Source organism: Rissa tridactyla, chromosome 4 (assembly GCF_028500815.1).
Source record: "Rissa tridactyla isolate bRisTri1 chromosome 4, bRisTri1.patW.cur.20221130, whole genome shotgun sequence".
Lineage (NCBI taxonomy): Eukaryota > Metazoa > Chordata > Aves > Charadriiformes > Laridae > Rissa > Rissa tridactyla.
The window spans coordinates 14,684,423-14,699,476 of record NC_071469.1 but is presented as its reverse complement, the minus strand read 5'-3'; the positions used below and the strand labels follow the sequence as shown (position 1 = coordinate 14,699,476).

The window sequence follows — 15,054 nt, the reverse complement described above, 5'->3', positions numbered from 1 at the left end:
TTTTCCAGTCTCAGCATTCTGGAGTGCACGGAGCTAAGTAAACCTACAACTGCAATTTAAAGGAATGTGTATTTATTTTGGTTTGATTTACTAACGCAGATGGATACTAAGATGGATACGTGCGTACAGGAACATGTAATACAACGGTCTCGGAATGTAAGTTTTCACACCAGCTGAAATCTGGGCTCTGCAGAACTTGAAGGGAACTTTGTCATTGATATCATTAGAGCCAGACTTTCTCCCTTGATGTCTAAAAGCCCTGAAAAATCCACTTGCACACAGCTTTGTGTCTATGCCAGGCTCTTTAAGCAACAGCAAATCCCATCTATCATTAGGATGCAGTTTAGATAAAAGCAACTCACTTCACCCACCAGGGGCTGACATTTAGAAACCCTTTCAGAGCTGTGGGGGCCTCGTTAAAACATTTGAGGGTGTTAGTGGATTTGTACTTCTCATTAGAAATTCTACAACTTAATAAAACTGCAAAATGAATATTTCAACTAGAAAATTTAAATTACCTTTCAGTGAATGCTGTAAATTCTGAACACTTGTCTATTAAAAGTTTTTCAAACTGCGGAGAGAAAGATAAAGTGATTTTAAAGCAATATCCATACACACAATTTTTAAAAATAAATAATGCTTGTTTGTGATAATTAGGTGAAAACCCCCCAGAAACATAATATTTCATATTGGCACCCTTTTTCTACTTTTATGAATAAAACAAGTGGAGATAAAACTCAAGTTAACAAAAAAGGAGTATTTTCTACATTGTAAATGCAAAGGAACTCACAGATGGGGCGTCTAATTACTTTAGTCCAGTAGTCCTCAAAAATAAAACTTTTTTCAACATAATTTGTCAACATTATTAACATTCAGAATCAGGCCTATGATAAAATAGGATCCAAAATGGGTCAAGAATGTTTCCATTGCTAAAAAGGGATAAGAAAAATCTTAAACCAGGTGCCAATACCAGTATGTAAGGATTTTTTACAGATTTTACAGTTTAGAGTAAGTTTTAATTATTACCACAAAAAAAAAATTAAGGAAGACAAACATGATGTGAGGTAAGGCATCCTACCTGGTGCATTTCTTCTGAAGAATTCCTGGTGAATGTATTGTATTCATTTATCATTGAACGCACATGACAGTTGACTCTTACTGTCATGCTGTGGACTCTCTGCCATCTATTCTTTTCCAGCTTTTGAGCAATCCTGGTCAACTCTGTGCTTATGATCCAAGCTCTTTTTAATAGCAGTTGCAAGTTATCACAAGTGCTATATTGGGAGGAAAGGATAAGTTCATTTTGTTCATCCTTCTCAATGCTGATTGGCTTGGACTGGAGAATACACATACATTCACAGTCTGTCATCAACTTCAAATCTTCCATCCATCGCTGAACAGAGTCCACCTGAATTAAGTGCATGCTAGAAGGCAGAGGAAGAGAGGGAATAACGGGTTAAAGCAAGACAACCTTAGAACAAGCCACAAGCAATACCCTACTGTTGCATCCACCTACCAGATTGCAATTGGTTGACAAAAGGCAACTAATTGAGCAAACTTTGCTTGTAGTAACACAGTGATATGCTTAGCTTTCCATTTCAAACACAGGTTTTGGTTTTCTAACCACCTTTACACCACATACCCTGCTATAAAATTATTTGTGAAAAATCAGCAGAGATTAAAGATAAGTAAAGAGAAGTTTAGACTATACTTTTTTGGGGAAATGTTTCTTGTACATTCGGAGTTTAATACGATAAAGGAGCAGATTTATGGGTGTGTTTGATTGTTGTTTATGGGACTGTACTGTCAGCTTTTTCTAGACACTTTGCCTATTGGACGCTTAACAGAAAAAGTTTTACCTTGCAGCATAAATCCAAAGCTCTTCCACCCACACTGATACAGCCAAACCAGCATTATCTGTTCCTGCCATATCATAGTCCCTTAAACCTCAGATGGATTCTACTTCCTGACCAGTCCTTTACCTTCCCCCTTATTTCTCACTGCTCTCTGTACAATTTGCACATCTGACTTCCCAAACACATTTTTGTACTATAGCAAACATGCCGTGAACCAATGAGGCTGAAAGGAACTCCTTGATGAGTATACTGTGACACAAGGGCAATGGGCCTGCATTTTAAGGCAGTACAGTGTGGTACCCGAGACAGCAGCTGTACTGAGCTGTTCTGAGCTCATCTTTGTGAAGGATCCCGAGTTCCCCAGAGCCTTGAGGTAGAGTTGCCTAGAATTTTTTCTTACAGTGAGGTGCCCAGATCCTAATAAAAAAAAAATCTTAATCGTCACGCCAACCACATTGTTTCACTGTACACATGACCCTTTGTGTCCCTGGAAATTTGCTCCCTCTCTCTGAGGCCTCCCTGGCCCATTGCTGTCTCCTGCGGTCTCTCAGACCCTCTGCACAAAATTCAGGCTCTTACCTACCACACCTGAGGTTGGACCTCTGTTTCCCTTTGCAGGAGGGAGCTCCCCAAGGAAGGAGCATCGCCTCTGCCAAGGGGTCCCATCTGACCCTTGCTTCCAAACCAAGGGTAAAACAGACACTGTCCACCTCCAGAAATCATCCATCTAAAATTTTTTTGGACTTAACAGTAGGTCCAGATTATTTCACTTTACATTTCCCCTCCCCGATCCTCATAAGAGACCAGTTCCTCTGGCAAATATATGCATAAATACATACATAAAAAACATTACTCATATTGATAGCAGATATATAATAAGTATATATATAAATATATATATAAATCTAAAGGACAGTTACACAGAGCTAAGGGGAAAAGACAAGAATTATTATTAAAAAGAAAGCCATAATGTATTTTCAAATTACTTAAATTTTCCTTATCTTTATGCAAAAGTTTAAAAGATTCTCCGTGACAGTTGCTGAAATTAACCATGGTTGCAATGGTAAAGACTGACTTTATCAATATCGGTGCCCCACTAGGCCTATTATATCCCCTCTCAACACAACACCATTCACTTGGTAATAAAGCAAAGCAGGAGGCCAGGAGTTCAAAGAATCACTGCAAGTCTCCATGGCATTGGAGATTTTGATTTTTACGTCTAAAACAGTTTCTGCGGAATTTATAGACACAAGCACGACGAAGAAATGTCATATTCACATACAAAACACCCAAGTGTCCCCAAAAGGGACACTTCACTCAGCAAGAATTTCAGATTTCAGATCTACAATGAATAAAAGGATTTTTCTGACAGCTTTCATCAGCTGAAGACTCAGTCTTAATTTTTTGGCAAGTCTTCTTAACACAAAATACTTTTTAGTATTTTAGTATCCTATCCTCCAGTGAAAGATGGAATCATAATAAAGGATTCTGAAGAAGTGAAGATGAAGGGTAAAGACAAAATGAAATAAAGTGAAAGCACAAGAAACTGGGCTTAATTATTTTTTTCAAACTTCTGGTGGTATCCTATAGCTAATCTGACAGTATTGTGGGTTGTTGTCTACCTTCTGGATATATGCTACAGGTTTGTAAGATGCTATACCATAAAGGACAAAAAGAAAGTTTGTATTATAGCCCCCATTCTTTTAATCCAGATACTGCTTTATTGCATCTCAGCATCACAGCAGTAATACTCTGTGCTGTTATATAAAGCCTTACTGTTAGAACGAAAACTGCAATTACATTAGCCAAGCTAAGGATGACCAGGTGGAAGACCTTTTTAATTCTTGTGCTTCCATTTATACACTGAGCACCAGCTGAACTCAAGAAATGTCCTTCCAGACCACTGAAGTAACATTCCACAAATGATCAAAATTTTCTAACATACACATGAAAAGGATATGTATATTCACATAAATAATTTCATATAAATCAACAGCAAACAAGGTACAAGAGATCAGTTTCATTGATCCAGTCCCCCTTTTCACCACATACAATGTAACTACTTTTAATTTTAAACTTTACAGGCTACTGCTATTTAAGGTCTTTATTTCACTCAGCTTTGAATATTGTGTAATTGCATTTCATGATCGATTGTGGCTCACTTTCTTCATGCTATGTGTGTAGTCTCCTTATTGCCTTTTTGGATCTGAAGCAAGGTTTCCTAATAAACAAAAATAACAACTTTAGAAGTTTGAGACCATGATTTATAACAACGTGCATAGTTTGCATGCAATACAGGATAAACTCATTTGACACAGAGTAATGTAGTTTTCATTTGTAAAGTGCATTATGATAATTGATGAAATCTCTGTTTAGTAAACACGAATAAACTCCTACATTATAAATTCACATGAAAAAACCTAGAATAGAAGGTTAGTCAGAAAAAAAATAAAAAGGTTCATATTTTCTTTAATCCCAAAAGCCAATCTTCACTCTGAGGAGAAAAAAGGATGATAGAGTTGTACAAGAAAGGTAAAGACATTAAGGAAACTCTCCTTGTTTGCCTCTGTTCCTACTAATTGTCAGAAGTACAACTGTAGAATTTAGGGTGTTCTGTCATTGAAACTCAGTATTCCTTAACTAACAACAATGGCAAAAATAACACCATTCACCTTCTTTCAGACAGAAGACCCACAGAAAACTCCCCCTGCTCACTGTGTCAGCTTTTCTGACACAATATTCTTTAAAAATACACATTTATCATGATTACTCAGGTGAAATATGTAAATTATTCACTTCCATCCACCTCTCCTTGTATTTAGAGAAAGTCTTCCTAAGCATTCAGCAGATGAATTTGTAGACTAATTTTTTAAAATAAGGAAAGCAAAAAGTGTGATTATTCCTAATTAGCTATTAAGAATCATATTCCAGACAGCATTTACTGAACTCCAAAAACAAGTTGAAAATTTCCATTTTGTCTCCCCATTACTGAAAAAAACCTCTACGCCTACAAAATAAAAACAGTCATAATAGGTCAGACCAAAAAAATCTGTCTAGCCCATTATCCTGCTCCCAACACGGCCATTAGGAGATGCATGAGGAAAGATTGTAAGAGGCATGGCAAGAGCTGAGCAATCCCTCCTTCCCATCTTCTGTCAATTAGTGGCTTAGGAAGTTCCTAAGGCAGAAGTTGTGTCTGAACAGGATGTTTTTACAATTCATGAAACAAAAGTAGCCATTAATCCCTTTTTGAACTCAGTTAAACTTTTGGCCTTTACAACATCTAGGGGCAGCGTCTCACATTGATTATTTTCTGTATGAAAAAGTGTTTCTTGTTTGTTTGTTTTAAACTTGCTGCCTAGAGATATTAACACAAGCTCTTTAGTTCTTGTTTGCTAAAAGATACTGAAATGATAGTTCCACATTCACCCTCTTCATGTAATTAATTATTTTACTTGCTCTACCCTATCTTCTCTCAGTTATCTCATTTCCAAGGTAGAGAAACTCTATCTAGTCCTTTTCAGAAAGCCTTTTCTACTTTTCCTATATCCTAAGATGTGATAGCAAGAAGAGCACACAATAGCCAAGATTCAGGTAAATTATGGATTTATACATATGAATTAAATTTTCTGCACTGCCAATATTTTCCAAGAATTCCCAAAATTAAATTTCTCCTTTACCTGCTTTCCAGAGAGCTGTTTCATTTTTACCTTCCAGAAAACCTACTTATTTTGATTTCAGGATCTTTTCCACACACGATAACACATAATTTAGAGTTTGCTATTCTACATGTAGGGTGAAAGAGATTGTTCTTCAGTTCCCTGCCCCTCCTCACATGCACTACTTTATGTTAACATATAATTTCTTGTGGCATTTTACATTTCAGTGACTCAGTATTATGAGACTTTTTGTGTTCGCACTTCATTTTAAATTGACCCAAACAGTTTTACATCAGCAGGAAGTGTTGTCCTGCTATTATAACTATTTTTAAAGTAGTTAAATACATTCAGCAAGATTGATTCAAGCATAAGGGACCTTACAGATGTGATTTTCCCCAGTTCTGTTTAACTGATCAACAGTAGCTGGGTAACTGGCAGAGATCTGATGTATATAGACAGTAGTTCCCCACCAGTTAGAATTTCTGAATTTAGTATGTCATGGCATATTGACAAAAAAGCAATTTATCTAGACTCTACACTATAAAAGCAGCATTTCATGTAAAAATAGCAGTAAAAATAATTCAGTGCAAAATAAAAATTCAAAAGAAAGTCTCCAGCATTTCTTCAAAGTCATTCAATTTTAATTGAAGTTGTAAAATACTTGAAGTTTTCAAGAGCACTCAACTGAACTTTAATAACTAGCAATTTGATTAGTCTGAACTCTAGTGTGTTTGCCAAAAAACAGAGTCTTTTAAAAATTGTTTTATTTTGACAAAATCATTTGGTGTCACTGGAGGAGACTCACTTAGAACAACAGCATGTTAAAAGTATATTGTTTAAAATGACGCTCAGGGCTTGTTTCATACACGTTTCTGCATTGTATAACACACTGCAGGCAAATTTCATCCTAGAGAAAGTCATAGAAAAAAAAATCCCATTTTAAATTTCTAAAAAGACGTGTACCATATTCAGAGTTCTATTAGCAGCACTTCTTGCTATTTTCTATCATCTAATAAGGAGTTTGTTAACTGGTGAATCACAAGATCTTTAGGATACACAAGATGGATTGACATCTAAAGGGTTGCTCTATCTCATGTTGGTGCTACATGAATACAAAAGTGAAGAATTAATAACTAGATCATTTGTTTAAAACTTCCAGCTTGGAGCTCTCTACTACAATTTTACTGGCAGCACATACGCTTCTTTTTTAAATTGCAAATGTTATAATGAAAAAGAGTTATACCTGCGTTTTAGCACTGAGTTTCACGAAGTGCAGAAGTCTCGTGTTTTATAACATTGTGTTGAAGTCTGAGCTGATCAATTCACGTGAATAATTCCAGTGGTCATATTTATAAAGTCTAAAGATTTCTGCTCAGTCGAATTATGTTTTTGAGGCTTCTTTGAGGCCTTTTTATCCATTTTCACCTATTATGATAGATTTATTACCAATCCTAATGATAGCATTTAATACAGCTTCCAGATAAGCCTACGGTGAAAGTCAATGCCAAGTCTTACAACTGCGCTCAAATTTATTATTCTAATTAGAGGTAGGTAATTAATTGGCAACAAACAACTTCTTGAATGGATTTAGCCCACTCTTTGAACATAAATCATCTCTAATTTTTTTCTAATTTATCTTTTCAAAATTATTCATAGGTACCCAGTACACCCAGGGCCAGTTTCTACATCAATAGAATGGACAGCAGAGTTCAAGTCTCAGCAGAAAGATTTAGTGCAGAGCCATAGAGATGGCTCTTATTTATCCTCAAGGTGCTTTACGCAATATTAATTGCATTAAAGAGCCTTGTAGATCTATGATATTGTATTTGCACTGATTTTACAAAAAATTTATAAAGGCAGTTAGGGAGCTAGCTTAGAAGATACAGAACAGCTTTAAGGTAGCTGAGGATTAGATTCCTGATTTTTAAGTGAACACACTTGCTTTGTAGATCATTCCTAAGGTAATAGAGGTCTATGAATATTTGGTGTTTGTAATTGATGTGGCAAGCTAAAAGATTAGCCAGATGATTTGCACGGTGTTCTTCTTTACTACTTCACTAGGATAAAAGATGAGTTTAGTATGAATTATTTAAACATTTAGAAGACACTGATAAAAGCAAGTTAGTTCCTAGCTTTCAAAAAACTTAACAGGCTATATTAAAATAGTATTTTAATTTGCTTCAATGATTACTCAATTGTTACAGTTACTAAAGTCTAACAATTTCCCCAAATGAAGTCAGTAACGGTACAACCAGTAACAAATGAAGACAGTGCAGCCCTGAAACATTTCTCAAAACAAATCAACTTAAGGAATGGCAAGCCGTAGTCAGCCAGATATCCTGAAGTGTATTGTGGAAAGCAGAACTGTTAGCCAGCATCGATCACCCTTCTGTGCTTTAACATTGCCATTTAATTTAGGGGTAGGTTTAAACCACAAAGAAATGCAGCAGCAGTAATAGAGGCATTACCACTAGTTTTGGGAAGAAGCATGGCAATGGGCAGAATAAACAAATATTCATAAAAAATCCAGAATTACTCAAAGATCACAAGTAAAATACAAATGTATTACACTTGAAGTAGTAAGTTAACTGTTCCATTGACCAGGGACGCCTCAATCATAGAATCATTTAGGTTGGAAAAGACCTGTAAGATCATCGAGTCCAACCATTAACCTAGCACTCCCAAGTCCACCACTAAACCATGTCCCTAAGCACCACATCTACACATCTTTTAAATACCTCTGGGATAGTGACTTAAACACTTCCCTGGGCAGCCTGTTCCAGTGCTTGACAACCCTTTCAGTTAACATTTCCCTAATATCCAATCTAAACTTCCCCAGTGCAAATTAAGGCCATTTCTTCTCCTACTGCTCGTTACATGGGAGAAGAGACTAACACCCTCTGCTACTTTTCAAATAACTGATATCTATGAGTCTCTTTGCCTGACCTGAAACCAACAATGGTCCCCCTCCTTGCCATCTACTGAAACTTCAGTACCACCAAATTCAGTTTATCATCTGCACTGTGGGATAATGGAGTTACTCAAACCACCAGCCCCCTCAAAATCAGTGCTACCACAGAGAAAATATGTTAAAACCACAAACAGTTTGTGCCTTGTTAAGCATCCATCAAGCTTCTGCAGGGAGATCAAATGAAGACCAGCCTGTGAAACTTAACACTAAATATTTGTGGTCTGGCTACTGCATTTTGTGAAATCTAATGCATTCACCAATATGTCTATAAGGAAAGTAAAAACACTATAAACATTTTTAATATATAAGGTATGATGTGTAAATTAACTATAGCTTCATCACACCTATTTAAAAAGGCCACATAGATCATTTAGTGTTAAGTGCTGCACCAATGTTCTTCTCAGATCTTTATGTTTTTCTGAGAAATCCTCACTGTAAGTTGTCCCTCTAAAAATGTCTTGAAATATTATACCATCCCAGAATTACTGGCACACTATAGAACATAAGGAAGACACAATATAAAATCACAGACCAATTCAGCTTGCCGACTGGGTTGCATAAATTCTAGGATAAACTTATCATATATTAATTTTCTTTACATGGTTAGAGTTTCAGTGGGGCCAAGTCCTTTCCGGCCTCTGTCAACTGAAGGTATAGTCAGGAGGCAAAAGGACTAGTTCAGACTGGTTTTGTGGATTTTTACTTTGTGCTGGGTACATTAAATTGCTAAAACAGTAGGCGTTTCAACAAGCAAATAAGCCACTGAGTTCACAGAAAGTAAAGACAGCAGTAAAAGAGAATATAATTTCCTGACAGAAAGGAGGAAAATCGTAGATAAACCCTGCTATCAGCAAGTTAATGACAGTATAAGGCTGCTAACTGGCCTGCTTCCAGGCAAAGCTGAACAAACAGTATGCTAAAATTGTCAGAATGATCACCAACTAAAATATGTCTGTTGAATTTTTATTTGTTTAATATTATTAATTCATACTTGCAATGAATACTATTGCATTTGTAGTGTCATTATAAACTACTAAACTGACTAAAATTTCCAAAACCAATTAGCCTGGTCAACCCTGTGGTATTGGCATATTCAGACTTAGTAAACTGTTATGGACTCAGATCAGACTTGAGGGACTTTGATCCAACTTGAGAAATCCACCAGACAGACGCAGGCACTTTTAGCCACTCTACAATTCAGACAATCTGGTAGATTTGGGAAAAAATGCTCTCCCACTGGCCCTGGTTCTCTGGGCTGAGAGTTCTCACTTAACTAAACCTGCAAAACCATACGGCATTTTTTGCTCTGCACAAAAAAAAAAAAAAAAATAGGATAAGGCCATCCAATTAATTCTCTCTTGGATGAGCTCCTGTTCATTTTTAATGATATTTACAGGATATCAGTGTGAGATAGACAGAAGAGTTATACACAAATTAAAATAATAATAATAATAATAAAATCCACTGACCTAGCTTTGGGAAAGGTATTGGTTTCTTTGTTCAGCATGTAACTTAATCATTTGTTCTGTAGTGAGTAAGCAGATTCCCATTGTTCCTTAGGCAAATTGCTCTTTGATAAGCTAGATGAAGTAGCCATTCCCTCCATCTGAGGTTAAGTCCTGAAACAAGAAACTATTCTCTGATGCACAAACAAAAGCAGTGCTGAAGAGGCAAGATCCCATCAGTCTTGTTCTCCTTGCAAATGACAGCCTGGGTCTTGCAAAAACATGAAACAGTTACAGTTTTTCTGAAAAATGAGGTACCAGATCTGAGACATCTTAGTTTTGTGCACAATGACAGAAGCCATGACTTTGGACTGTATTAAGACCAATGTAAGCAGAACAGCATAGCTTGATGGAACATCACAAGGCAGATCTACTCAGAACATTTTTACAGCTTCTTTCAGGACTTTAAGTCCAACTTGGTGACTGAGGTAAATTGATAATCTTGAAGGGATGTGGTCATCAGCCTACATTTAAATTGCTAATTACTGAGTACACACAAAGTTCTCCCTCCCATAGATAGCTGGGCATGTTTCCTGAATTGTGTGACAGAAAAGTCAATGAGGCCATCAGCAGGAAAGAATGTGCACAAAATATTAACCAGAGAGTTCATCGCAGCTCACTGCTTCCTGATGCTCAGGCTACACTTGAAATTGCAGAGGGCAATATTCCTCATAGCTTTATAAGAACAATACGCTGTAAGAGAGAACTCCTTATAAACACATAGCAGGGAGGGAGAAATAGGAATGAAAGAGAGAAGGAGAAAAAAACCACTGGAAATAATTTGGGGCCATAGACCGTGAAAATGCTCAGACACAATCAAAAGCAAGGACTAATTTGGAAACTAACATGAGAGTCCATGAAAATAGTGCCACTCCCTCATTGAATGTTTTTTTTTTCCTTCCTCCAAATCTGCCTTAATTTGTAGTTTAATAACAAACAGTACATCTCTCTGTGCCTTTTTCAAAGGAGTTATGACATGCATTATGAGCACCACCATTAGCCTTTCACCTTTTACTATTTACTCATTTAAGGTCCTAACTCTACTGATTAAGTAAAGCCTGGATTACTTAATGAAGGAAGCAACAACCATTTTACAGGGAGTTATGAGATCAGTATCACTCATGAAACTACAGAAATGTGGGAACCCTCAGGCACATTTATTGCACAGCAGGTCTAGCTAAAACTGTCAAAAAAGGGGCAAGAAAAGGACAGCCTGGTGTTGGCTTTTCTAAGGTTCACATTAGAGCATTAACCCCTCAACAGACAAGTTAAAAAGACGAAAACTAGCAACACAGTATCACAAATATCAGAATGAGTCGGTAAAAATACCTTAAGGTAGTCTCATTCAAATAAGAAAGCAGCTTCTAATCAAATTCAATATTTAAGCACTTGCTTGTATACTTTTGTAGAAGGCAGAGGACTGAAAATGAACTCTTATGTCTTCAAATCCACTCTTCTGATATCAGAAGCAACTGAATCAGATAATTTGTTCATAAATGGCTTAAAAATCAACTCTGAAAGTAATTTATTGTGGGGTCAAAAGTGTTCTATTAACTAGCTATGCTGGACTTGCACTACTTGCACTACTCTGATGGTTAGAAATTTCTTCTTTCTGATCTAAATTTCTTAAGAGCCAGTTCATTCCCATGTTTCATCTTTCCTTTTAAATAAGAATTTATCTTCCAATGCATTTCTGTAAAGCAAACACATGCGCTCAGCTTCTGTTTTGCAAGACTTAACAAGCAAAATTTTTTAGGTACCTTTTATGAAACTACATCACTTTCCACTCCCCTTGCCCTAAACAGCCCAGTAGATCTGTAGCTTCTGTATAATTCATTTTTTTACGTAAAAACTTGATATCATGCTTGATAGCATATCACAGTAATTTGCCCAATGACATTAGCACACCCTTGTCTCCATTCAGAAATACCTCACTTCATACAGTCCAGGACTGATCTTGTTGCCTTCATCACCACATCTTACTGGCAAATACAGTCACAGTCATCTCATTATCAACTAGTATACATAGGTCCTTCTCTTCCCTCTCCTCCCCATCAAATGAACTCCAAATTGTTGCAGACTTTCTTGTTCTCAGCCCTAAATGCATAACCTTGGGATTTCCGTCACTCATTCTTTTTCTTCAATACTTGAAGTCTACTTCTGATTCTCTGCTTTCAAAAATAACCCTTGCCATTACCCTTTCCCATTTTACCCTTTGTCTAATAGCTATTGTTTGCAGTATCTACTAGTAAATAACAACATGTATAATCTCCACTGAATTTCCTTTTTTAAAAGGGAAAATAAGGAAAATAAATTTACCTTCTCAGAGAACGATAGCAGGTTATTTGGTACAGTGCATCTTTGGCAGGTTCATGTTTTGGCATCCCATTTCCCATTTAATCCCAAACCTTTAGCTACTCTTTACTAGATTTTTTTCTGAATTTCTCCTGTCCTCCTTTTCCTTTCCAGTTATCTCTTATTCCATCCTCTCTCACTCCTTAGATACAAGCATTATGCTTTGCTACTTTCTACTTGGAGTCACTACAAAATTTTGCTATTGAGTTCAGCAGCCTAAATAATCATTTCTCTGCCTTTTGCAGATTGAGTTGTGTTTTGCTTCTTTTCAGATATGTTTCTTTCCCTTTCCATACACTTGATAAGAGTCTAAACTCGATGGTTAATGTTCCTGTCTGCACTAAAAATTAAGTCTTTTTTCAGTCGTTTAATATCTACTCCTTACTAATTACATCAAGTAAGTACTTCTTGCCTTGTTTTTTAATCTGCAGTTATTGAATTCAGATAGTATTAATATATATTATATTGCTTTCCTGAAAAAAAGTATAATTGGAAAAAGTGTAACTGATAGTATATACTAGACTAGAGGTCTAGATAGTCAAATAACATATTAAAAGGTCATCTAATAAACACAGACCTGCTGTGTTAGTCTCCCCACCTGGAATCTTCCTTATGCTCCAGATTAGGGTCTCCCCACCTGGAATCTTCCTTATGCTCCAGATTAGGGTACAGTAACACCAATTACTCTGTGTGTGTGTGTACATGCAGACATACACGTATGACATTTCCCTTCTTTACACACTACTTCCCTCCCAAAAAACAGATTATGTCTAACCCTGTCTCACTCCTGTCTCACTCCTGCCTTTTGAATGTACTTCAAAATTCTGATTTCTCCTCCCTTCCCCTCCTTCTGCTGATACTACTATTTTATTCTTTCTACTTACGTATCCACTGCTCAGTTGCCAGAGAGAGACCCCTGAGCCAAGCAGAAGCAGGAGATGCTTGCACTCCATTTGCTGTACGCAACCAGACTTGTATTTTCTGAATTACTTAAAGGTTGTGTGGCCCTCCAGACACAATAAATTTACTCAGAGCAGCAGAGTGATCTAGAGGACAGACTCCTTGAGCAGAAATTCAAACCGTTGGGATCCACTCTTTGCTTTCTCACTAATATTCTGACAGGTTTTTTTTCACCTCCTGCCATCCTTCTCTCCTGCTAGACTATGTCTCTCTCCTCTGCTTAGTGTATGAAAAAGTGACACTTTCTTGCTTCTGCACTGAGCATTGTGCACAATGTTCGATCTTGACTGGAGTTTCCAAATTCTACCATAAAACATGTAGTGGAGAAAGGCAAAAATCTAAGTTTTTCAAAGCAATCCTGAGAGGAGTTCTGAAGGCTAAATAGCAAAAGGACAAAGGAAATGAGGGGTTATTTTTACTACCATAAAGTTGCTTTTGAATGAGGGACAACAGCTGAAGTGTGAAGAATACCCGAGCTAGAACAGTCTCATTAAAATAGAAAATCCAAAGCAATTGGATTTCAAGACCTGAAAAAGACAAGAGTTCAGGAGGGTTCTTCAAAATGCTGAATGAGGTGAGGAAACAACCATAGCCTGGTGAAAGTAAAGATGAGTGGGTTAGGAGTCCCACAGATTGCTCATTCCTTGGCAATAATTCATTAGCGAGGACTTTTCACCTTACTACTGTTCACAGCAACTCTGGTAATCTCAGATGTAAAAGAGGAGCAAGGGAGAGAGCAAATCCTTCTGACAAGAGCCCCTTTGCACAGGTGTCAATCTACACCTTCAGAAGGGAGCAGGTGAAAAGAATTACATACCATGGAGGATAGAACCAGGTGGCTTTTACAGGGACTGAGAGAATATTCCAAATGATGACAAGAAGAGAAGACAGAAAAAAGATCTCTTCTTTTTCCCCCTTCTTAGTGAGTAGGATGAAACAGCATATCTATTTATTCCTCTTCATTTAGTGAGAGCAGGGTTTGGGTCACTGTCACTGAATCTCTGGCACAAATGAGTTATCCATGATTCATAAGGGTATGCAGGCTCCACATTCTGCAGTGCATTAAAAACAGAACAATGATGTTTTCCAGAAAAAAGCATCATTCCGGTATGATTGCACAAAAATAAGTCAATTATCCCTTCTTAATTATTTATTTAGCATTAATAAACTCTTATTGGCCATGAAAGGAACCTGGGAAACAGCTAACGGGAGAGAAAAAGTGTAGTGAACACCATTGTTTCGCAATAATACATCCCAGGTTCAATGAATTAGCCTCTGGCACCAAATATAAATAAATGCGTATTTTATGTGAGTACAATATTTTGCATTAAAAAAACAATTAAAGCATAAGTGGAACTAGGTTTTTGTCCTGCTGTAATGCTTCATGATACCTCACAGTAGAGCAAGCAAATTGGATGTGAAAGTGTTATCAGAAATGGAAGAAAGGAAATATTCCATAATATAAAGTCTGTTATAGTCGCCAGCCTTAGCTAAAGAAATTTGTTTCATATAAATTACTGTGGAGTAACAGAACTTCCTTACAAATGGGAAATATGTGTGTGATACACAAAAAGAAATGGCTTATTCATGGAATATTCTCTTTTACTTTCCCTTTGTCAGTCTCTATTATGAGAGCAAAGTCTTCAGCGAAAGGAAAAAAGCTCTCTGTGTGTTTGTCAAATGTCTGATCAATAATCCTTTCCTGCTGCCATCATATAACCAGAAAATAAGATAACTGACTTCACCGT

At 36.8% G+C, this 15,054-nt stretch overlaps 1 protein-coding gene across 3 annotated transcripts in view; it reads right to left on the bottom strand.

Annotated features, from left to right (window-relative positions):
- Positions 1-15,054, bottom strand: part of INSC (INSC spindle orientation adaptor protein) — a 142,996-nt gene that overhangs the window by 66,249 nt on the left and 61,693 nt on the right. For all 3 annotated transcript variants that reach the window (XM_054201254.1, XM_054201255.1, XM_054201256.1), the window contains 2 exons: positions 1,079-1,424; positions 519-571 (listed from right to left, as the gene is read on the bottom strand). In XM_054201254.1, the coding sequence (XP_054057229.1) occupies positions 519-571; positions 1,079-1,424 (399 nt within the window). The remainder of the gene's footprint in view (positions 1-518; positions 572-1,078; positions 1,425-15,054) is intronic.